A 26,781-nucleotide genomic window follows, 5' to 3' on the forward strand; every position below is an offset into this window, starting at 1 on the left:
AAAATTTTATTTCTCCGAAGACAAATATTTTGCTCTTTAAAAATCATTTATTCTAATAGTTTTTATCAATCGTTAATTTTAATCGCCAAGACGAGACTCGTCGAACTTACCTGTAGGATCAGATTGAAAGGCAGTGTCGCACTGGGGAGCCGACCAGGGGTCGTAGAGCCTACCATGTTTCCACGGCTCTTCACAGTTGGTGCAGATACCCATCATTGGCTCGTCCTCGGCGCACACCTCGAAGCAGCACTCGCTGTCATCGCTGTTGTGCAACGCCCTCGCGGCCTGCTCGCCGGTCTCGGGGATATTTGGATCTGAAATCATCGCGTTTTCCAACGACCTCGTGCACGGACGGTCGAACATGAACGGTCGTCGACCATCGACCGGGAGAAATTCGTCGGGAAAAGAAAAAGAAGAAGCAGAGAACTTGTCTAGCATGCACTCTAGCAACGTGTATCATTTTTCGGAGAAAACTCAAAAGCTTCGCGAGTCGTATTCATTTTTCGATACTTTCCTCAAGGGAAGAGGGCTTGCGAAATATACGCGGAATGTATCGTAAAATCAAAAGCATCGTAAAGTGTATCGTTCACATAGAGAGTTGCACTTCTGTAAAGGTCTTTCTCTGTATGTCGGTGCATTAGATTATTTCGAACGCGCAATCTTATCGTATAAGAATTTAAGTCTAGTTGATTAAAAACGAATTAATTGACACGTAACTGCTAATCTGATTCATTAGATTTTCTAGATAAATTTAACATAGATTAATTCGAGAGCAATTTTTTTAAGAATAATTCTCTCATTAGCAATCAACTGACAAATTTTACAAAAATAAACTATAAAAATAAACTATTAATTACCAAAAATGTCATCAAATTTCTAATCTATTATATATTTGTAAATTAAATTCGCTGCACGATTAACATTGCAAATAACTAAAATTTATGCAACGAGCTAAACTTTATTTATTCTTTATTCTATTTCGTTTTATATTTTCACATTTCCCTTTTTCTTTTAAAGTGTATACTTTTTCATATTTATAATTTTTTCTCTCGCAGCTAGACATTTATATCATCTTAAATTCCGCATTTTAAATCGAGTTGCGAGGAGATGGCATGAAATGACGAAAGAAAGAAAGATTTCCAAGATTTCATTACGTAAATGCGACAGCAAATAGTGAAGAGTTGAATTGCATTCGAGTCAGGATTACATCAGCCAGGACGATCTTGGGGTGACGGTGGACGCGCCATGTAAAGGGACAAAAGGAATGCTCGATAAAGCGTCCGGTCTTTCAATAACCACGCGACACGCGTCCCATTTAACGCGGTTTATACCCAAAAGTACGCGGCATTCCTCCGCCATTTACGATCGCCGCGCGAGGAGGAAAAAAAACGAGAAAATACGTCGAGATATTCGATGGTTCGGACATTCGCTCATGCGCTCGGTAATATCAACCCTTTACGCTCCACACGACGATATAAACAGAGGGGAAATTCCTCCGACATCGTATAAAATTACACGGTCAATTTCTCCCGTAGAAAGGAAGACGTAAATTATTACATTTATTTTCTTTCTTCAGCGATAATTAATAATTATCACACTATTATATATATCATTAATATCATTAATTAATAAATGTATTTTATATATAAATATCTTTCTTTATTTACTATATTTTTAATACTTATTTATATCAGATTATCCGTAAAGAATCAAGATTACCGAATCAACCGAGTTAACAGTAAAACGGGATATGTTGGACGAAAAAACAAAAATGTCAGATAGAGATGCGCGCGCGAGTGAAAAAAATTTATGTATTATCCGTTTTGTTATTTATGGGAAATTACGCAAGTCTAAAACATCATTGGTCTCTTTATGGTGTACGCAATAACAATTTAAATGAGGATGCAGCGCAAACGCGTAAATTCATCGAGACCCGCATTGTTTCGCGAAGCTTATATGAAGGGCGTTTCACCACACCCCGGTTGTTTATGCGCTCCTACGTCCTCATGCAAATTTATATCTCTTAATTAAAATCAACGTAGTTGTGCGAAAGAACGAAACTGATTCGGTGTACGTCGCTTCGCAAATTTGTGCGAAGCAAGTAGGGTGCCAGCGAACATTTTTACCCTTTCTTCAAGATTCATCAAGAAGACGGTTCGTCGAAAGAGAGAAAACAACTCAACTGAATGAAGCACGGTAACTTTGCTATGCTTTCGATTAGCTTCGTTTTTTATCTTTTTTTTTTGTTTTTTTTTACCTCTGCAAAGAAAGGTGGGTTCGCCGGCGTATTGCGTGGGGTACGCGGGGGCACGATCGCCCGGAAGTAAGTAGGGGCAACGTTGCTCCACGAACTGGCAGAAGGATCGGCAGGGCCTTAGTCTGGGGCCGTCCCTGCCCCCCGGGGTTTCCGCGTCCGTCAGTTTCACGTGAGCAAAGTAAGGCACCAGGGAGCTGCACACCCATTTCCTATACGCCTCCTGCAATCAAAATCGTCATGTCCTGATTAGTCGAATTTTCTATAATTGTTCGCGATGTATATTTTTTTGAATCAGTTATTAATGGAATCTCGAGAAGGAAAAAAGAAGCTGAAAATTGAGTCAAAGAGTTCGTTCCTGTTAATTTGATCAATATAATTTAATATTTCTGCAATTAAATATAATTAATTAATTAATTTTTTATCGAATTAACAATGGCATAACTCGAATATCAATTATTTAATACTAATATAAACATATTATTATTATATAAACAATTAATAATAATTAATTTCTCGTATATTCCTGACTTGTTGTATAATCATACAATATTGTGTAATTAATAAATATCGTGTATAAGTTAATTTTTAATTTGTAGCCATTCATACATAAAACATGCGAAGTAAAATTTCATATATTATTTGTTAGTTGAAAAAAAAGAAACTATACGCGAAATAATTGTATATTATAATTGTGGAACTAAACTTTTAGAAGATTTTTCAATGGAACATTTTGTATTATGGATATTTTGTGCATTGGATATTTTTTTATACACATGTGTTTTTACATTTAAGCATTTCTTTGCTATTCTGGATGCTGTTAATGCAAGTAAAAGCAATGAGACTATATTACAAAGCGTAGAATAAGGAAGCTGGAAATGGTTAAATAAACGAGTTTATACGCGTTAAGCTATTATTCCTCTCCCAGCCTCCCAATTAGTATATTTTCCTATTAACGCGAAGCTCTCTTCTAAAAGCGTATCTTGTTGAAACGCGTGTAAATAAATAAATCATTATTAGTATACCAATTTCGAGTAATATGTTTATTTTCAGATAGTTCTATTTAATTCTTCTCATAAATTATTCTTTATGAGATTAACAGATTAATACTCTCTTTTTCTCTTTCTATAAAGATATACATATATATAGCACATACACATAAATAAATAAATAAATAAATATAACATTTTTATAATTTTATGAAATATATATAAAATATATATATTACATTTCATAAGATTATAAAAATATTTAACATTTCAAAACTGTGTAACTATGCAAAAAATATCATTATTAAAATATCATCCATTAATGATTTATGCAAATACATAAGTATCTAAATAACAATTGCAAGCTTTATCGAAAATGTAATGTCGCGGCAAGATTCGATATTTCAATCACGCTGCTTAAAATTGTAATAAAAATTAATGCAAAGATGACTCTCGCGTCATTCTTAATCAAATGACACGGGTATAGGTCAGATCCATTTTTAAAACAAAAGCTGATGGCAAAAGACAAGACGTCAATGCCGATCCATCCGTTCGCCCGTCTAAATTAGCCGTCTCCCGTGGGACAGACTACCGATTTACGAGCGTCTCAGGCTTTTCGAGGATTACTTGTCAAATATCAAGAAATCTCCGGGGCCAAACCGATGAGGTCGAAATAGGCAATAAGGTGGGTCAGTTATCTGACCTACATGGAACCATCTTTAAAATATGACGATCGCTCTAGCGCATCCTTTCGAAAATGTGCTATAATTACATATTGACATGCAATCTTTTATCCGCGCATCAAATCAATCCCAGTGTCTATCGAATGTCATACAATTCCCAGTATTGTTAAAGCAATTTAACCATCCCTTGGGAAAGATATAAACAAGCATTTGGAAGTGGATGTACATGATCGAAAATTAAATCCATGTACCGTTAATATACTGTTAATTCGATCGAATATAGAATAGGTACTTTAATTAATAGCCTTCTAATCTCAAAAATGGCGAAAAAATAGCCTTAAAGAAAAAGAAATACATATATGTATATATCTATATAAATGAGAGAGGGAGATATATATATATATATATATATATATATATATATATATATATATATATATATATATATCCTGTGTCTAATCATTCTGCGTAGGCAGAGAAAACTTGATCCACGATGAAATATGTCGTCGACGCAAATTTAATCCTCCGTTCATCGAGATCTTTTGATTTTCAACGAACCGTAAACGATTAATCATCGAATGAACCCTTTACCTAGCAAAAACGAGCCTAATAACGCTCTTCAATTAGCAGAATTAATTTTTCGCTACTACATGAAGCGCGAATGAGTGAAGAGATTGCGCAGAGATAAAGAGATATCGTTCTCGAAACACCCGGTAGATTCGGTTCTTTTGCGTCGCTTCTCGAGAGAAGTTTATTAAATTCGCAATGTATGTACTACTCGCGTGCACGCTCGGAAAAAAGAGAGTAGACGTCAAAAGCATCGCGAGAGGCTGTTGGAACGTCGCTTCTCTCCGCTGGGAAAATGTTCCGTATTAAACTCTACCGAGACAGAAGCACAACTGTATTATAGTAAGAGTAAGCAACGTTCCGGGTCACACATACAGATTCGAATTTATAAATAGACTAATCTTATTGTTAGTGTATGATATAAAGGCTCGAAATTCTGTGTTTCCTACTCTCTTTCTTTTCTCAAATGTCCTTATATATCATTTAGAGAGAGAGAGAGAGAAACCTAGTTATAAATAATATGTCCAGAGATATGTCCAACTATTTTAAAAATATTAAAAATATTATATTTTAAAATATTAAATATTTCACATTTTAAATTTTTTATTTCACTGTTGGAGATTATACATATATAGATACAGAATTTCAATTCTCTTCGTCGCAAATATCTTTTAAAACACATTTAAAAATGATGACATTCAGGATAGTCAAAGCTTAAAGTTTTATATATTGAAAAGGGAGGGGGATGCCCGGTGCACCATCTTAAAAGCTAGTAATAACTAATTCAAATATTTAACTTTTTAAATATTTCACTTTCCGGATTATACGGAATTTGTCTCGTTGGAAATATCACCTAAAACGCATTTAAGAATGTTCAAGGATTTGCGTCTCTAAAAGCAACGAGGAATACTTAAAAAATTTACGTTAAAATCATGCACTAATCGAGAGTTATGTATCTATCATCCGTAAACGGATATTCTCGTGAAATTTCGCGAAAGAAAATGCGAATCCAATTATGCAACTTTGTCATTCGCACGCATTGTTGAAGATTCGATCGAGAAAAATCAATTCAAAACTCGCGCAAAGCGTCGCCCGAACAGTCGACGTAACAATGGACATCGATGACTGTTCTTGAGAGATATTCCACGAGACGATGCATATATTGAACCTATCGAGTATCATATATATGCTTCGTTGCAATTGCATTCAAGATGCAATTTTTGGCTGTAGCGAATAATAAGCGTGAATCCTCGAATACTCGCTATAACGTAAATATATTCTGTTGCGAAAAATATAAATTAATATGAACATTTTGTCACAATTAAATTAGAATGAATTAATCAGATTGAAATTTTCACGGTATATCTTTGAAATGCTTTAGCATTTAAATTTTTAATATGCATTGTAATTTAAAGTGCTTCATATCTTTTAATCTTCGAGGAATCGCTAATTTGCAAAGAGGTCCTTTGATCAGATTTGTATATCAGAAAGGGTCTATCCGGTTTTTTTTCACAAAGAAAATATTGAGATGTATCTCTAGATTGATCGAAATAGTTGAATAGGTGATAGCACCTTCAAAATAGTCAAATAAGAAATGTTTTTCGCGATATATAGCGAAAATTCATTTCTGACTCTTCTGTCGTTGTTAGAATATTCTGCTAGGATATTCGTCGGTAATGACACGATGTGGCGGCTGGGAGGATGGCCAGGAGGATTTTAATAGGACAGCGTGAGGAATAACCGGGACGGTAGATGCGCAAATATACAAACGGCGCAATAAAGGATACGCGGAAAGATACGAAGGCGAGAAGATGAGGGGGGAAAGATAGGTTACGGTATTACTCCATGATTACCTAAATAATAATAAAAGTTGTAATATTCTGATATGTATTAACATCTACATTTTTAATATTCAAGGCCCACGTGTCAAAAAATAGCATAAAAATAATATCATATGTTCTATAGTAATCATCATTTCGTGATAGTATTCTTTTTACAGAAAATTCGTACATATAATCATAACGATTTCTCTCATCTATCGAGCGTTAGATAATTCTTCCCTTCTCCTATTTTTTCCTCCTTTCCAAATAGCAAACATAAGAGATATCTGGAGATCTTCTACGTGATTGGTTCTCGCGCGGATTGAGGATGCGATTGCCGCATCGAACATATATCTCCTTCATTCTGTCCTCTTCTTTAATGCGACCGATGGTTTGTCATAGGTTTTACCTTCGACGCTATAGTCTCTCTCGAAGAAGAAAGCGAAGAGAGAGAAAGAGAAAAAAGAAAGAGAGAGACAATATGGCAAGGTGGCCCCGCTGGCAGAAAGATAGGTACCTACACCTGAAGTGCCCTCCAAGCTGGCTGACCCAATTCTCTCTTTTACTCTTCGACAACTATCCCACGTTGGTACAAACCAGGCACAGATGCGAATACTTCTGCCTTCTCTCTTTTTAACCCATCCATTCCCCGCATCTTTTAATCCTGGCCCTCTTTCTTTGTGTGAGGCGCGTTTCTCGTTATTTAATTCCATCTCTTTCTCCATTCTTCTCGAATATTGTTCGATAATAATTATCAAAATATTGGACTATTATCGCTTAATTCTCTGTAAATCTATTATCGTTAAATTTCTTTTATCTATTTATTTTTTAATTGAGATTTGAGAGGAGATGCAGAATGTTTATCGTATACTTTACACAATGCTTTCGATTTGTTTGAGAATTCCAATAGCGCAATGAAACTTTGCATATGCACAGATTTTTTTTAAATAATAAAATTTTTTAAATGTTGAAGACAAAAGTAAACAGTTGAGGCGGATTCGAAAAGAAGGAAAAGCAACAGGCGAACAAAACAATGATACATTGCATAACATATGTCAAACATATTTTAAGTTACATTAAAATATATCCAAACTATTAAATTAATTTGAACTATTAAATCGTGTTACATTACACAACTAAATAACTTTGAAATAACTTTGAAATGGCAAGAATATTTACAAGTTTTATTTTTTAATTAATTAATTTAATACATGCATAAAGATCTTTAATTTCATCGATTTGAATTTGTAACCACACATTTCATGCAACATTTTTTTATAAATAAATCTATATAAAATCTATATAAATCTATATAAAAATTATAATAAATATATATAAAAATTATATTAAATAAATCCATAAAAATTTTCTTATTTCTGTATGTGCTTTGTGTACATTTCTAAAAATTCGAGAGATGAATTGCGGAAGTATTAGATGCCGAAATTCGTGTGTCGCAGACTAAGGGAGGATGAGTTTTCGAATAAAAAAGGAATTCCCTCGAAAGGCCTCCGAGACAACGAAATGACAACGCAATCGACGCGGGAAAATCCTAGCGCCCCAGTAAAAGGAAGGTCGAGTATTCTCTCCTGTCCCGGCTACCCCCGCAGTCAGGACCAATCGTTATTGCGTAACCTGCCGGCGGACCGTGTGGTCTTATCTAATCGATAACGACCCGTTGCTTTCAGGTGGTTAAAAATTAAAACAGCTGTTTAAACAGTCTTAATCGCGTTAAAAAAAAATGAAATAAAGGATGGAAAATCGTAGAAAGAGACTGCAATCAAGAAAAGTGACTGCTGCAGTTTCGTTGACTGCTCGGAAAAATGGCGCAACGTGCGTCGATTAATTATTAGAGGGGGAGGGGGAGGGTAATTTTGAAGAATAATGCTGCATTAACATATTTCGCAAAATAAATGCACCTTTTTCGTCCGAGTTTTATCCCCGCTTTTATGCGCATACAAATGAAGTCTGTTGTAAAGTTTTAAATTCGGTCTTACATTTTTCTTAAGAGATCCCAAAATGGACACGTTTCTTTGCTTGTCTTGTATTTTCCTCTGCACCGCTTGCCTTCTTTCTCGCTTCGTGAAGCTCTGAGAAGCGGGTCATAAGTCATACTCGAAACTAACTCACAAGAAAAGTCTCGAAGTTAAAAATACATTCCATTCTAGAATTATACAAATTCTTCGAAACACGATGTACGTTTAGAAAATGGAATTTTCTAATTGATTTTCACAGTTTTTTCCACTACAAGAAATGCCATCGAATCGTTATTTATAAAATAGATCATCTATTTTTATCTATTTTATCATCTATTTTTTAAGAATCATCGCCACTGATAGATACATTCCGGAGTGCGACGAGAGTTTGTAAAGGGGTTAAACGAGACCTCGGGGAGAGACCGACAGACGTGAGAAAGGAAAAGTCAGAGCGCGAGCATCGAAGAGAGGAGAAACTTTTAACTATGCACGGAAGAAAGGAACCCATCTACGAGAGGCAAGACAGGGTGATGTACAATGTGACATAATGTAAATAAGAGAACGGTGGTCGCCTGTCGAGGCTGCGACAGCAGAGGGACACGTCGGCGTCGTCGAACATCGTCGACGTATCGAATCGGGATATCAAGGGGGGTTTTAACGCGAGGGGGTGACCGGATGGAAAAGGGGGTGATCGCGCGGCAAAAGCAATGCCCTCAGTCAGGGTGACCCAGTTACCTGGCCTATATTTATCCCCCTTCCCTCTTTCTTTCCCGCCAACCCAAAATCCACGCGCTTGCTCGCCACCATTTCCTCTCGACTCACCCTCGCGCTTCGTAGTCGCCGTCGTCGTCAATGTCGTCCTCCCAGATCCGTTCTCTCCTTTTCTCTCTCTCTTCCTCCTTTCCTCTCTTTGTCTTTTGCTACGATTCTCCCTTCGAGTCCCCCAGTGCAGAACGCAACTGGGGAAGACTATTATTATATGCGCTCGCGTGTCTTCCAAAATCCAACTATCGTCGCAACCCTTGTTTTCCTCGCTCCTCTTTTCTGTATCCCTCCCCCTTTTCCGACTCCAGAAGCAACTTTGCCGCTCGCGGAAAGTTGGACTCATTACGTAGTGATTTACGAACGAGATAATGGAGCTTGGCAACCATCGACTCGAGGAGGAAATCCGCTTGTATCGCACAAACCCTCTGGTCGAACACGAGCCATTGATCACCGGAGCGGAAGTAGAAAATCCGTTTGTTTTATTCCGTGCTCGAATATTTTGTAAAATTTTATTTTATTTTTAGAAAGTTCACTCGTTTTCCATGTGAATTACGAAAAATTCGAGATATCTGGTTTTACCTGAATCTTAACACGAGATAAAACGTTTGTAATTAACTGCTATTTTGTTTCAGAGATAAAAATACATGTTTAAGTTGAAACTTTATATATTTTAATGAGAGTTTTATCATAAATATATATACAGGGAGTAGATAAAATAATATGAACACTTGAAAAATACACTATACTATACTAAATACTATACTAAATACTATAAAAATACACTTTGTTTATTTGTATATTTTATTAATAACGTGTTGGGCTATTATTTGCCTTTAATACAGCTTCAATTCTCCTTGGAAAAGAACAAGTTTTGAAATACAAGTTTTGAATAGTCCAGTGGAATATTGTCCTATTCTTGTATCAAAATATCTGCCAATTGCTTTAAAGATGTTGAAGGAGGGAATCTGCTTCTTATTCTTTTTTCCAAAACTGCCCATAGTGGTTCGATAATATTTAAATCGAATAATTGTGCTGGTCAGAGAAGATATTAAAGTTCATTTTGCTGTTCAAATCAAGATTGACTTTTCTAGCTGTGTATATAAGTGCGTTACACATCTTGAAAAATGGTATTATCTAATAGAAGAATGGGGCAATATTCCATTGGAGATTATTCAAAAATTGTATGATTCTATTCCAAGGAGAATTGAAGCTATATTAAAGACAAATGATGGCCCAATATCTTATTAATAAACAAATACAGTATTTATTTTTCAAGTGTTCACATTATTTTGTCTACCCCCTATAACTTATATATGACTTATATATGACTTATATATATAACTTATATATGAGAGAAATTTATGCCATTACTAGATTATTTGGTTAAATTTATGTATATTTGACTTTTCTAATGTTAGTGCAAACAATTGATAATATCATTTGATATTGATAAACAGTAATCTAATAACGCTCTCGTAACCCGGTTAATAAACAATTGCACCAACTAACTTCTCATAAAAAGCGCATTCCATAATAACGATTTAACGAAATGGACGAGAATGAAAAAAAGAAGAAAGAAGAAAAGAGAAAGGAGAATCGCACAATTAATCTGGGAAGTCGATCCGCGACGGGGGGGTGGAAAAGATCGTCCAAATACTGGCGGTATAATTGGATTAAATTCCGCTTCGCCCCGAGCCACTCATTTGCCGACCATCGACGTCGTTGTTTCCCGCTCGGTTCTTCTCCCTCTTTCTTTTTCTTTGCTTTTTAATTTTCGCATCGAATCCTCCCTGAAGAGAGGGCACGGTCTCTTCCTGGGATGTTAAATTTATGCGCGGCGCGCCCAGAAACCTCCCAGGAACGTATATAATTACTAACAAGCATATTGGCACGCCTCGACCGGCATATCACGCTAATTGCGTATGTGTACACGGCACGCTAATATCTATCCAATATACCCTTATCATGAATTGAGAGTCGATATCTATCGCGTGCACGATACCGATTCGACAGCCTGTAAATTACGCTCGGTGGATCAATGCGATCGTGTTACTCTATCGAAAATAACAAACGCAACTAGTCAACGAATGAACATTCGTTATTCATCCGATTACTTATCGCCGAGCGATGCGTGCCTACTTATCTCATACGCATGAGTAAATAGAAAAGGGCGCGTTTAATTAAATTTGTGTAACTGTAAATTTTCGCAAAATTGTTTAGAATTCGCGAAGAGTCGGAAGTTTCGGAATATTTTAAATTGTATACTCACGAGACTTTGATATCTCGCGCAAGAAGCAATCAATCTAAATATGCTCGTATCTCTCTGCTTTCGTTCCGACTTTGGAATTCAAATCTACAACTTTAGAATTGGTAATAATATTAATAACGATAGAGGCTGCTAACGCAAATTTGTTAAGGAATTTATTATTAAAATTAAGGTCAAGAGTTTATACCGGGGAATTGGATTGTACGTCCGAGTACTCTCTCATCAATGTCCGATTTTCCGACGATGTATAATAAATCCACAACATAGCAGGGCGAATTTGCAAGTATCGAATTCTAATATTGCTGCCCCCGCTCGCCAATTGGTTGCGCTCCAAATGGTGAGCTCGAATTTTCGGTCGACGAATATTTTCCGCAACGGTATATTAATAGAAAAACATTTCATTTCGCAGATCCGCTATTACTTCCGGTATTCTATATGTGTCCGCTCACACGAGTGTCGTGGATCTGGAATGCGAATGCAATGTGACCACGCATGCAATAATTCGCTCGAGAAAAGAGGTCCAAGGGGAAGAGAGAGCCGGAAAAATGCGAAAAGCAAAAAGGTTTAGGGATTCAATACCGAGCGATTTTCGTATTCGCGCCGTTCACAATCCGTTACTGAAAATCGAAGTCATTGCCCGGAAATTTGACGCTACGGCCCGGCCAGCTGAAATTGAAATCAATAAATAATAAAAAAAAAATTCAAATTAATTCGACGCGCTCATCCCCTCGTATCATTTCATCCTGCAAAGTATTAATTCCATAAAGCATTAAACATCGCGTCAAATTCTAAATTAAATAAAAATAAAAAGACGAGTATAATCGAAATAATTCCATCCAGAGTTTCTTTCTTATCTTACTAATTAAAATTGAAATATAATTGGAGTAAGACGTAAGTTAAAATAACGCCGATTAGCTTCTTACTCTCACCTAATTCTAAGGAATTTCTTCAGATAAAGAAAGAGAACATAATGAATTCTTCCTCTCTTTTTATCTCTTTAAATACAGTCTGCGCGAGCAAAAGATCGTGAGATCATCGGGCGATTTAAAGGAGAGAATCCTTCGCGCTTTATGGAATGACGCGAATCGCACGTCAACGTGTGCAGCTCACTTACAGCTCGATAGAGCCACCGCAGTTGTTGGCAAGACAATTGCCTGGAAGACGGCAAGTGTCACTTTTATATACACAAAGCGGAGTGCACGCGAGACAAAGAGGAGCCTTTTACGCTTCGACGCCTTTTAACGCGCCTTGAATCAAGAATTCACATCGTTTCCACTGAATGAACGACTCGCACTTCGATAATTCGGAGTTTCTTGTTCGCTAATTGCCCTCTAAATTGTTAATTCATGTGTGGGTATAAATTTATTCTTTAAAAATAGCGTAGATGAGACTTATCCTGATTAAAAAAATTATAATTAAAATGACGTAAGAAAAAATTAAGAAATTCAGATTTAGTTTTTATGGTGTATAATATAAACATTCTTGATACAGCATAAGTTGTTACTTTAATATTAGCTATTCAATTATGCAAATATGAAAATTCGAAAATTCGAGCTACTTGTTATGCAATGAAACTTCTCCCTCATCTCTGAATAATATAATAAGAAATATATATGTATATATTATTATATTTCCCTGATCAATCAGTCTAAACTTTATATTTTCACGTTTTCTCACTCTAATTTAACTGAACAATTTGTGTTAATTTATTACAAAGGGAGAGAATAGCTTTCTAGCACTGCCTTTAATAATGCTTGATCATCATTAAATTATGAATACATGCCTGCACGCAGATGAAAAATTGTCATTTAAAAGGATTATCGATTTCTTTGACCGAGTATTTTCACAGCACAATTCTCGGAACAACGCTAATGAAATTTCATAACAAGTCAAGTTTGTGGAACAATGACCGTAAAACTTTTTTCTTTACTTTCTGGTCGCGCTGCAGTTTTCTTCCTTTTTTCGCAACGTTGAAAATGACGAAAAATCATATGCCGGAAATGAAACGCGCAAGAGAATAATATGCATACTTTCAGTTTATCGCGAGAATAAGGCAGAGTAATTTTTTACGTACATGTGGACGGCAGCACGAGAGTAAAATTAATAATGTTATCTCTCACAGAAATTTTACGTCGCTCCCGCGATGTAAAATTATTTGACAATAATAATAACAGTTATAATATAATAATAATAACAGTAACATAGACAATAATAATAATAATATAATAACAGCATACAAATCAAATATTTAAAAAAATATATAAAATGCGTAAAATATCCTCTTCGTGCACATTAAATTAAATTAATTTTACATTAGAAGATTTAATCAATTAATATTCGGCTTAAAATATATAATCCTCGCACATTCAAAAATCTAATTTATAAATCATTAATTATTTCACATATTTCATGATACTTTAATAAAAGTGGAAACAGCGAGAGATATAAATTATAGTTGGTCGTTATAAAATGATAACGATCAACGATAATTTCTCTCGATAATATCTCTCATCGTTTCCAAGATAAAGATAGAAGCAATGCCGACTGCCTCGAAGAGCCCCTAAATGGCCACTAATTTTTGTTTTTATTTTCTGTTAACGTATTATATAGAGGCGAGCTCTCTGTGTACGATGCGGCCTTTCTCGGCCTACGGCGTCGAAATCCCCGGCGTCGTTTTCGACAAAGCCGTATAATTACATTATCTGTATTTTCGACCGTATAATAGGCTTCAGCGGGAAATTCCGGTTTTCGCGTCCCGACAAGGTATTACATCGATTATTGGATATTGCGAGCCAACTCGGCGACCGAATACCGAGCTCATTTTCATTGCGCCACGTCAAACTTGGGACTTAAATCTTTACAGCTCGCTGCTTTTTACATCTGCGACTAATAACGCACTCGCGAACGATTCTGCCAAAGCTAGCTTAATTTTTATAATTCTATTTGATGTATCATGTTCCATACAAGATAAGCGGGAATATGAATTATCTCAATATCATTATCATTTGATCTGAATATATATATATATATATCATTTTATAAAAAAGAGAATAAAGATTACCCCATCTATCCATGTGTGCGAAAAATAAGTTTCATTTTACCAAAAAGAAGAAGAAGAAAGTGCAAATGAAAAATCGGGGTATATTTACTGGGATAGGGGAAGCGGAATGTAGACAAGCTCTATCGCCAAAAGGGATGATAAACGGTCGTGTCGCAAACATCGCGAAGTGAATAATTCTCGATCAGGGCGGGCAGGTTCAAAGCGCGCAGACCGCGATGTCGACGAGACGATGGACGAATTGAAAATGCAAATATGTAGGCAAAGGGAAAGAGGATGTCGCTATCAGCGGCCAACGCCGATGTAACCGCCGTCGACACCCCCGAATATCTACACGAGAATCGGGATACGATGTATGGGTGGATAAATGGCGTGCGATGAATGATGGGCCCGATCTTTTCGGGAAACGCTTGTCGAAGCTGTCGGATTTAAGATGAACGCCAACTTTTATGCGATTTAAATGTCGCGCGTTGTGTCAAATCTAAATGTCAAAGAATTTCCCTCCCCAGCGCGATTTTTCGTAAAATAAAAATTATTTTTTCCATATATCGTGTCATAAAAATTCTTTATGTATTGTGTTTATAAAAATATACGATCTATATAAGTAAGTACAAATTGATATTACGATATTTTTTGTCAAAAAAAAAATAAGCACTTTGAAAAAATTGACAAAGGTGCATCTTTTTCGAGACATTTTATTTTTGATATGTTTGACACAATGCATCTGCTGTTTCTTAATTCCTCGTGTAAAAATTTTTATTATAATTAGATCTATAATATTTATATTTTTGCATAATAAAACGCTTGAAAAAATTTTATTTACTTTTTTTCAAAAACGTCAAATGATTTTTTATATAGAAACAAATATATTTAGAGAATATAAGAAATCGTCTCCGATATGAAATATCTTCAAAGAGGAACCGCCGACGTATTCGGCAACCGCAGGGGAGATTCCTCGCGTTTTCCGAATCGGAATCACGCGCACATGCGGAACGCAACAGTTTGCGTGAAACCTCGGGGAAACGCGTGGGCGAATCGGGTTTCGCTCCAGCTAGATCGCTAGATCCTCTTCACTATCCCTCTTCCTATCTAAAATCGAAACCATCGGCGTGCACGACGTACGATCTCGCGCAATTAATTACCGCAAAACGCATTCATCTCTCCTATGCATTCTTTCCCCCTCTCCCCTCTTTCTCTCTCTCTCCCTCTCTTTCTCGTTCGAGGCTGTAACTGATACACTATCTGCAACTGTAAGCGACTGTTAGATGCAACGCCTGGTCATACCAAATGAATTGATACACCGCGACTATAAAAGCCGTGACCGCCGCGTATATCGAGTTCGTGTATCGAGCTCGTAATAAACGCGGACCGCGAACGAATTTCCAGCGGAACGAAGCGCATCGAATAGCACCGAGTGCTGCTAAGTAACGAGCTCGCCGTTTAAAACACACCGCTGCGCTAAAGTTACGATGGGTGGAAATTGAAGTTGATAAATTTAAATTGTGACCTAGGAGTTAATGAATTAGTAAAAGTGCGTCAACTGCGTGTGTTAATGCTAAGCTAACATTGCGGTGAACTCAAACGTTAAAATTCTGAGAAAAATTCTACGAATCAATCTTTCGATGCATTTCGAATCTTCGTCTCCCTCTCTTTTTTTCTACATAAAATCTCAATGTCTGCATCGAAGATTAAAGATGTATCGATATTGATATGATAACGTTATATATTACACGCAGCAAAAAAAAAATAAATTATATACACAAAATACTCCTTTTTCTCGCTTCTCACTAAAAACTTTTACAATATATAACATGACTTTTTAAAATGCAACATACACGAGTACGTGAAATCGTATCTGATAATACGTAATTGTGTGTTGCAGGGACCACATCGACAATAAACTGCGCTGAATGCAGATGTTCGGGACACGTACGACAAAAAAAAGAGTTATCGAATTTAGCTCATCGACACCGCGGGCGCGGTAAAGCGAAACTCGAGTAATTAATTTAAATCGAATGAAACATTTATACACGTGTATGTACACCGCGGGAGTACATCTACAATGCATTCTCTCGACCGAGTTAAATTAAATTAAAATGATATTGTATCGGTATTATCAAAAGATCCATAATTATCGAAATAACGCATTGAGGTGATGGTAATTATTGTTCTGCTGTATGTCCACGGGATGCTCCACGTTAATTGGCGCGTTTAGTGTAACTGCCATACATATGCGAATCTGTCGCGGTTATCGTTCTATTAAACGCGATAAATACTGACAAATATGTTACATTCTTTATATTTCGTATATCCCTGTATATGCAAAAGAATGTGAAATAATATAAGATAATGACAAATAAATAATTATAATTCCCCATTATAATTGTTTACGTGCTTAATAACAATATTGCTATATAAAACAATATTTTTTTTTATAAAGTCTTAAATATATTGCGAATAAATACCGAGAACATTTAAATATTTTAAGGATATCTTAGACATCTTCGAGATATCTTTTAGACATGCGTACGTTGTCTGAAATTTTGTTATGTCTCACATAAATTTTTTCAAATTTTTTAAATAATGAGAAGAAGAGGATATGTGTATGTGTTACATTTAACTATATTGATTTAAATATATTAGGAAAATAAGAAGAAATAGAAGAGAAGAAGTTACTTTATATTTCTATCCGGCGTTTGCAAATTTTTGTTTAAGTGATAAACTAAATAGATCGTGATTACAACACGGACCATAAACTAAAAACTGTCTCGCAAGAATCGACGATCGGCTGTAAAACACTATTTATACTCGGTGATTCGAGACGAAATCGATGCTTTGTGACGTTCGCGGCGTTCGAACGTCGAAAGTTCAAAAGCCGATACCTCAAAGGCTTACAAATATAAACGGTCTTTGTCGTCGTCCGAAAAAAACGACAACAGGAACGATTTCTTGAAGAAAAAAGCGAAGTAACGCGAAGGAATAAGAACGGAGAGAGTGTAAATCGGTTATGTACATATATATCTATCGCGGCAAAACTTGGGGAGATTTCTGGTAACACGGTTTGACCTCATTTGCGCAGTGATCGCGCTGCATTACAAGCGAGCGCGCGTATCTGCTTGTAAACGCTCACGCTCGCTCGCTATTGAACCGAAATTGAACCGTAACGAATTTCATCATCGTGAACGAACGGGGGATTGACGTTTGAACTTGATATACCTCCTATGTATCCATCTATTCGACGAAGCTACACATCCTTCATAAAGTGCAGGAATATTCCGAGCGGATTCTTTACCTACAAAACTGTTCTTTATGTATAAATCAAAACCGCGCTCCCGTCCACGAAGATAAAAAAATATATATAATATTATATTATAAAGATATATTATATATTATATTATAAAGATATATTATAAAGATAGATTATATATTATATTATAATATTATATTATAATATTTCGCGAAAAAATAAACTACCTTCCGAAGTGGTAAATTTGCACTTTGCATCGGCATACTTATGCTTGTCACAATTTCAGTCATTTCAACGCTTATGGGCTCATACTTCAACGCTGAACAGAGGATACAAAGACTATGAAAACAATTTACACATACATCCTATTTAATCTTGTTTTCGTGTTACAGTTAATTTTACAGTCCAATAATGTACAGCTGTTTACCTTTATAGAAAATGTTTGAAATGGTCTGACTGCAAACCAGTAGAGTTTCTCCAACTTTCAAAGTTTCTATTTGCGAAAATTCCTATTCCTATATGTTGAGAAAGTATTTCAATGTTGGCAATGAATGAATTTTTGAAAGATTGAGAAACTCTGATACGATTGCAGGTTTGCATTCAGACAGAAGGTAGCAATTTCGAATATTCCTTATAAAAATAAACAGCTGTATATTATTAGAATGCAAAACTCGGCTATAACTAGAAAACAAGAGAGATCAAATAGGATATTTATATAAAATTTTTTATGTTTCTCATACGTTTCTCATAAATAATGGTGACTAAAAATTTTTTCTTTTCTGTTTTATACACACTTTATGAACTAACGTAAATTTTTAAACATGCGAATTAAGAAATTGAATGAAAAACACAGATGATAAATATTAAAAAGACCGAGAATATATGTGTACGTATATGATACAGTATACGTATATATACAGAATATATACATATATGTATAACGGCTGTTTATATATGTCAATATGCTTGAAAGACGTATGAAAATTGGAAGGGTGACGTTAAACGATCCGTGAATTGGCGGCAATGTCAAATTATTCATGATAGCTGCGTTTATAGCCACTACCACGTTCTACTGTATACATACGTGTATATATGTGCGGATACTGATAATAAATTACTCTTATGGGACATATACATATCTTATATACGTTGCATTTTTATTCATCTAAATCTTTATATTTTGGACACCTAACAAATCGCAATTAGATATCGTAGAATTGCACCGTCAGCGTGAATCCCAGATAATTGGAGAAATTCGCGAAGAACATGCAAAAAAATGAGAAGCAAAATCGCGCGGCGAGAAAACGCGACGGAATAAAGTGTCTGTCAACGTTGATTGCTAGAGCATAATAAACGAAAGCGCAGAGACATTTTTCGTCCTTGTGAGACATTATCTCGGCGTCTATTTTCCTGTATTAAATTCGTGTCTTTCGCACTATCGTCGTTCACCCCAATTAAATGAAATTTCACAGCTGTTAACGCGCTAATATCGATGGATTCCAATTAGTGCGGTTCGATAATTCGAGCAAAAGAGTACAATCGAGACGCACTCGTACTAATTACGCTATTTCGGCGAACAAAAAGCTTAGCGACGTTACTTTTACAAATGAAGTCGGATGGTCAAATGAAGTTGGGTGGTCTCTTTAATCTTTGGTCGAGAAATGCGCTTGATCGAAGAACGACAAAAAAAATAAAACACCGAGGTGAATCACTGAAATATCGTAAAGTAAAAATTGCGTAGAAATAAACGAAAAATATTCGTTTGAATGATTGAAACCGAACAAACGAGAAAACGTCACTGGAATTCGCGAGAGGGTTAAAGGATCGTTGATGAGCATTTCTCGTATCTCAAGTGCCTAATCGAGTTGCTTGCAGCTTTTCCACGAAGGACACTGGAGTTTATGTTCGCGAAAATGCGAGGAGAAACGCGCGATGCATCATCTAATTTATCGGATCCTAAGAAAAAATAAGATTAGCATCGAACGGAAATAGAGAACGATCAGGGAAACACTACAAGTCAGAAAGAAATCTGTTTCCAGCTCGTTCCAGAGAATGATTTCTGGAGCACGACACTCATTCGGCGATTTAAAGGATCCAAAAATGGAAACATATGTTCGCCGCCGTTCGTGAAGCAGATTACGTAATTCAAATATTTGACTCAATACTAAAATATGGAATATTTGATCTCTGTGAAATGTATATTTATCTTTTCTCTTTATCCAAAATAAAATTATAGAATTTTTTAATATTTTTATTCAATATTTTTGAAATTAATATGTAAGTATTACATGCATTCGTAATATTCCCCTATACGTGAAAATTTATACACATCATATATATATATAATATAAAGAGAATTTATCTTACATTACAAAATACAATAAAATCTCGACATTGTTAAGAAAAATTCGCGCGAGAGGATTTTAAACATCTCAAGACTCTTATTTTTAATAATACAACAGCGGATAAAATATGTACTTTTTTACAATTGCATGTACATAAATACGGCGCAGAGAGAAGCAAAGGACTCTTCGAAATAACCGGCGGTTGCCCTGTCGTCGCCGGCGCGACAAGCAGGGTAGTTTATAACGGGGGTAGCTTATTCGCTCGCCGTCATGTCGGCGGCGGTGATGGTAAGGAGGGATGAGTACAACTCACCTCTCTCTCGCATAGAATCGATAATCGAAAAAAGAAGCGTGTATATATACACGTACGTTAACGCGATGACGTCACATGAGTCACTAGACGAAATTAAGGGAGCCTCCGGTCTCCATCGTAAAAGCGCGGACACGAATCGATTTGAGATGCAACGCGATACGCCTATAATATACCCACACTGAGAAAAAATCTGGTTGCATTAATTCGAAATCTGGTAGATTCAACCAGTGTCTGTTGAAAAATGGACGAATCAGAATTCCTTTAGGAATTACTAGATGAGTATGATTAATTTCTGTTAAATTTACCAAATTTTCTTGATAATAATACTAAATTTACAAAAAAAAATGGCATCACTCTGTCCATGTTTAGTTAATATAACAAGAAGTTTTATAGATTCAACTAGAAAATACTAATCAAATTCTTGTAGTAAAATCTATTAAACTAGTTCTAGTTATAAGAAATCGAGTCTTATTGTGATAACTAAAAATTCTGTTTGGTTTAATCAAAATGCCTTCTATCAAATATGTCTTGTTGGTACAATCAAACGATTTTTCTCAGAGCAGCGGCGATGTTCGCGTAACGAACGCGAATCCTTTGTACCCCGTCAGCGACGCGTTTCGTTTCGCACGTAATTAATCCTTTACAACCGGAAAATTGCGAAGCGATCAAGTCGCAGGCAGAGCGACGTGCAACGTGACCGGCGCGGCGTTTCAAAGATTTCATTGTCTTGTTTCTATTAATGTCGGGGCGAAATTAACTGTTCGATACTCCAGAACGAATCGCGCTTATTAACCGTTCGCATAAAACAATACCCACGATTTACCCAACGTGTCTTTGAATAATCTAAAAAAATGTCTCGTTCGAATTAAATATTACAGTATTTGTGAATTAAAAAATTTTATTTTTACATTATCTTTTCTGCAAAATCAATATGTACAAATTTCCTTGGAATGTAATAAAAATTTTTGGAGGGTTGTTTCTCAATCTACGATGTAGCCACGTCAATTCAATGAAGCACCAGTATTTATATTCGTAAAAATAAGACTGCATAGATAAAAAGGTATCGTGTTATTAATTCACATTTAAACTTATAAATGAAAACTTTTAGCTACGTAAATACAACACATCTCCTTTCTAAAAGACATATTCATTTTCTCTTCGTTAAAAATTTTATAGTCTCACACGCTATCCCCAACTGTCGTTAAAACAGTAAAATAGTTTACATAAACTACCCCTCCCATTTTCTCTCTCTCTTTCTTTTTTTATTCGCGGTTTATCCACTTAATCTCTCCGAGAGAAAAAATAAATGCGCGAAAATCGAGTCAAATCGATTTCGAGCCGCGGAACGTTTTGACACCTCCGCCATTCGGGCGAGGCTCAAGGGGTCCTTTCTCCCATCGGGCATCGTTTAAAACCTAACTCGTGACGTGTAAATCGTTCAACGCACCGTGTAACAGGGGTGGAATGGTGCGTGCGCTGGCCCTGGTCGCCCATTGTGAGTCCGTGTGTAAATATATAGGCAGAGGAGGGAGAATCGATCGGCGGGAATTTGTGGGCGGAAGCGTCAGCGGACAGAAAATGCCATGTGCGTGTGCCTGCGTGTATGTGCGCCGAAACGTTTAACTTGGCCGACATGTCGACGCGAATGAGTGTACAGCGCCTTTCAAACACGGTGATCAACGGGACACCGTCGATCCTTGGCCCGCCGCCAAAATCGGGATATTAAGTTAGTATCAGCGATTCACTCGCGAATTCCCCGCATTATCACCGTCTGGAATGTGATCGCTCTTTCGCGAACGTGAGCTGCAAATTGAACCTACATGCATTTTACATTCCTAGCTAGAGTTAGTGCCATGAGAATTTAATGCCTAGGTATTTTAGTGCTTAACAGATATCGAACCTTATCTGATTTCATTATTTTATCGCGTTAAAATCACTGCAAATAATGAAATTATAAAATAATCGTTCCGCACATTATAAATATTTATGATCATATATTGATAATATTAATGATATTCATAATATTAATAATATTTATAATATATTTATGCTAAACTACATAAATAAATATGTATTTCTTTAAACATTAACAACCAAAGTACTTTCTGTATGTCAATAAATTTATAAATATTTTAAAATAGAAATAAAGAAAATAAAAATTTTTGATATAATATAAAGATTATTAAATATCATTAAATATTATTGCCTTCTTATTCACGTCCATTAAACGCAAACGTGTAACGGACTAGACGATAACGTGATAAATTTATTGATAGATATGAACGGAAAAATGTCGTAAAATTGCAGCGGCATGTTGTAAGAAATTAAAATCTGCCAGAGCAAGCTATCGGACATGTAAGACGCTATCAATAAGAATACGCCGACCGGCATATATAGAAGAAGTGATAGACGGAACAAGCGACCCTAGTCGACCTCAACATGTCTCCTTCCATCCCCTGGAAAACGTATCAGTGTCAGCTTCAAGAAAGGCCATCCTTTCGTGTCGGATAGTGTATCGATAGACCGTCGTTCGATGTATCGCAATTTTACACCGTAATTTTGTCCCACAGACACGGTGTATATATCTGCACGTTCTCTTTTTCTCTCTTATATAAATTACTTTCTATTATATTCCACAAAATATATTCCCCGTATTCTCTCCTCCCTCTTCTTCATCAAGTCCTACATTTTTTGACAAATTTTAAATGAATTTTTCTGAGCCGACATTTTTTTAGACGTCATCTTTTCTGACAATCTTCTTTAACGCTCGATTTTCAATTCATCTTTGTAAGTGAAATTTACAGTACAATTCTACTGAAATCTGTAGAATAAAAAATAAATCTGTTCAATAAAAAATAAATAGAAATTTTGCGTGTTATCTTTTTTATTTTATACAATGACGTATACACGACAATTAATTTGTATACTCAATGATGACGATGCGTTCGATACGGTTGCGGACAGATTGCGACAGCTAGTCGCCGCAATCTTCGAAGTCGGTGCGAATCGATTTTCGAAGATTGCGGCGACTAGCTGTTCGAGAGTTGTTCGTACTATTCCCGCGGGACAGCAGCTGCCGCCGAAGATACCCTCGCGAAGTACCAAGTCGAGAAATAGACGTTATTTCTCGGCCGAGAGAAAATTTTTAGCGGGGTGACCTGCGCGACTCGGGGACCAAAGTTCCTAATTTTTATCGCAACAGGGAACGCCGCCGGATGAAAAGCCGCATAAGGTTCGTCCACTGCTCCCAAGACACGTTTCCCCTACACTTTCGTAACTGTCGTACGAGCCGGCAAACAAGTCCGCCGTGTCACGAATGGCGCCTGTCTCGCAAGACGCCGAGCTATACTACTAGTCTGACCGCGTGCAGTTGAAGAGCGGTAAAAAGTGTCGGAGCGTCAGTCGAGCGACAAGTACGAGTTCCGACATTGTTTTGCTCCCCAACTCAAAACTCACACCGTGTCCTATGAAGCTTATGATTAATATTCTGAAGAAGTGATATTGGTAATTGATAAGAAACGCTGTAAAATATAGAGGGAATTTCAATAGACTCTGTAATCATAATGATAGGTCGATCATATTTCCAATAAATAATTCTAGTATAACTTTTCGTGACGAGAAAAACCGAAAAAAATGAATTTAGCGTTTAGCATAAATTAAAAATTGTACGCACACAGATTAATTCAAAATTTTTAATATTTCTCGATGTTAATTTTGTCTCCATTTTAGAGAGAGATTGATATCTTTTATTCGTTTGTTTTTTTTTCTTTCGACGCTGATGTTTCGAATTTCTCGCAGCTTTTTCCGGCGCATAAATAATGTACACTTATACGAGGCATTGCAACGACAATGCAACCACATTCACATGCAAGTGCGTCCTTAATTTCCGCAACGATTCGCTGCAACGTTTCTCGCCGCAGTCATTCCCACAAACGGCCTCTTTTGTTCTCTCATCGCGAGGTGCCGCGATAACGCTTATCGAACAACACAGATGTTCCTGAACAGGCGAAGAGGCGCGAGCTTCTCTGATTCACATCGACCTTTGAGCACGTTTCCTGACTTAACATGTGTCAAATGCAATTTCACTATTGCAAATGACTATTGCAAATCTGCTCCATCAAACTTTGAAGAATTCAAAGTTTTATTATGTCGATCACGCGAGCGCTCTTCAAATTATTTAAATATTAATTCCTTGAAAAATTACCTAATTCTTTGTGGATGGCATGTATTTTGAAGTAAAATTAAATCAATAAATAATATAGTTATTTTATAATAGCCATTGCACGTTAATATCAAACTGATTTTAAGAGACAACTGTTACGAAAAAAAGTAGGAAAATCACTATACCGTGTCCCGATGAGATTTCTATAGAGATGCAAATCTTTTGGCAAGTTTTCCGCGATGGCTCTGATGACTTTCCAATGGCTTCCAACCACCGTCGTTTTCTTGCGACTGCCGCACTTAGGCGAACCGTGATTTCCCTTCATGACAAACTTGTTCAACTCGCGGAAACTTACGGAGCTTCTCAGATGATATTCAATTATTTCGGAACTCGCACATATCCGTGCGTTTCCACCCATGACATTTCACACTATTTAACCAAAGACAATTTACATGCTAGTATGAGCGACATATACAAGATGTCAAAACGTTTTATAATAATTTTAATCAATTTCAGAATTAATAGATCTATCAATTGTAGCATTTTAGTTTTTATTTGTTTTTATCTTGTTTTTTTCTTTCTTTTATATTTAGACTGTTAGAATAATTAATTTAGCACATATAATAATTATTACTTTGTTTGATTTTAAACATATCGAACAAATCATTTTGCGCGTTTCTTCAAAATATATTTTTTCTTTTAATTTCTTATTCATTGAGAATTTATTCTAGATATATCATCTCTCTCTCTCTTTATCTATCTCTCTAACACTATTTCATGTCATTATACGTGTCGGAAAATTGAATGTAACGGACGACACTGGACAATGGACGTTTGATTGATATTGCGGTCGTGACTTCGCGCCAAGTTCGAGTATCGAAACGAGACACGATGTCAGATTCGTTATTCGTTGCTGTAAATTTCGAATTCCAACCACGTCCTATCGTTGATCAGGACTTGCGCCGCCTTTCCTCTTGCTATTCGTCTTCTCAACAGCGCTGTTCTCCTTTTCATCGCTCGACGATCATTTTCTCTCAACCCTCTGCAAAAGTATCCCTCCCCACCAAAAAGCAACTCGACGATGTCGCTCTATCGTAATTGCATCTTGTCTCTCCATAAATAACAAAAACGAATTGTTATTTGCAAACAAAATCGATTAAATTACCCGCAAAGCAGAAGCTTTCTTGATTACATCTTATCTTTACATTAATATTACTTTCATTTGACGAGATATGTGTTCAAATATATAATGTAATTAAAGATTAATATCTCCATACAAATGTAGTAACTAAATATAGCGTGATTTCCCTCTCTATTCGAAAAAAAGAAGCGCAACGAATCGTTTTATCGGAGGGCAAGTCGATGATCAGGATTGCAAAGAAGAAGTTTCAAAGGCACCAAAAAGGGTACGCCATATATAGATATATATCTCATTAAAAGTTTTCCTCTATCTATATTTTATTTCATCTTATACTGTATTGATCGACAAAATTCTCCGGGCGCACACTCACAATACCTAGAATGTGATATTATTTTTACGCTTATCGCGGAACAGCGAGCTGGATCTATGTCGGAATTGCGGCCACAGACGTGGCTTTCTTCTCTCCTTCGATAGATTTTCCCCCCATAGACGGGTGAATTAATTTAAGTAGCGACAACACGTACAGCCTCCCGGTCGAGAGACGAGGCGAAGTGCCCCGTTACCGTCGTCGGAATGATTGAATTAGCGTATTCGCGTTGACGCGCTCGCAGCGACGACATTTTGAATCGTCGGATTCCTATCGGAGTAATTTCGAGGCTTGTTCATTGCGAGGAGAATCTTTCCGCGCGCGGATTACAGATGGAATTTTAAGCATATCACATTTTCATGCAGTATCTCAATAAATCTTGATGGTAATGCCAAATTTTTTTCCTCCAATTATGACCTCAGAAATCTTTAAGTTTGAGTTATAAGCGATTTATATATTATTTGCGATTTATATTTTATTATAAAAATGCAATTTATATTTATAAAAATTATTATTTATTATTATTATTATTTATAAAATGATATTTTATAATATCTTTGCAGCACACATATACATATTTCAATTTATAATTATTTGTAATATAACGTTAGAAAAATTAAATATTGTTTTTTGTGGAAATAGTCGAATTTGACGTTTAAATTTAAAATATATCATGTGTTCTACACTATTTTATTTTCATTTATATATCATTTATAACATACATATTATTTACAATATATGTGTGTGCTTGTATGTGTTTAATGAAAGGTATCAAAGATGGAGACGGTACGTCTTAATGTTGGAAAATCCACTTTCAGAATCCTGATTTTA

The 26,781-nt window shown here is 36.0% G+C and overlaps 1 protein-coding gene across 1 annotated transcript in view; it reads right to left on the reverse strand.

Annotated features, from left to right (window-relative positions):
* Positions 1-26,781, reverse strand: part of Mid1 (calcium-permeable channel component Mid1) — a 76,365-nt gene that overhangs the window by 17,372 nt on the left and 32,212 nt on the right. Inside the window, exons 2-3 of the mRNA XM_083102870.1 lie at positions 2,258-2,477; positions 111-314 (exon numbers count right to left, since the gene is read on the reverse strand). Coding sequence (XP_082958996.1) covers positions 111-314; positions 2,258-2,477 — 424 coding nt within the window. The remainder of the gene's footprint in view (positions 1-110; positions 315-2,257; positions 2,478-26,781) is intronic.

Source organism: Camponotus vicinus, unplaced genomic scaffold (genome assembly GCF_025532165.1).
Source record: "Camponotus vicinus isolate PSW18456_S1 unplaced genomic scaffold, iyCamVici1.0 SCAF_6, whole genome shotgun sequence".
In the NCBI taxonomy this organism is placed as follows: domain Eukaryota; kingdom Metazoa; phylum Arthropoda; class Insecta; order Hymenoptera; family Formicidae; genus Camponotus; species Camponotus vicinus.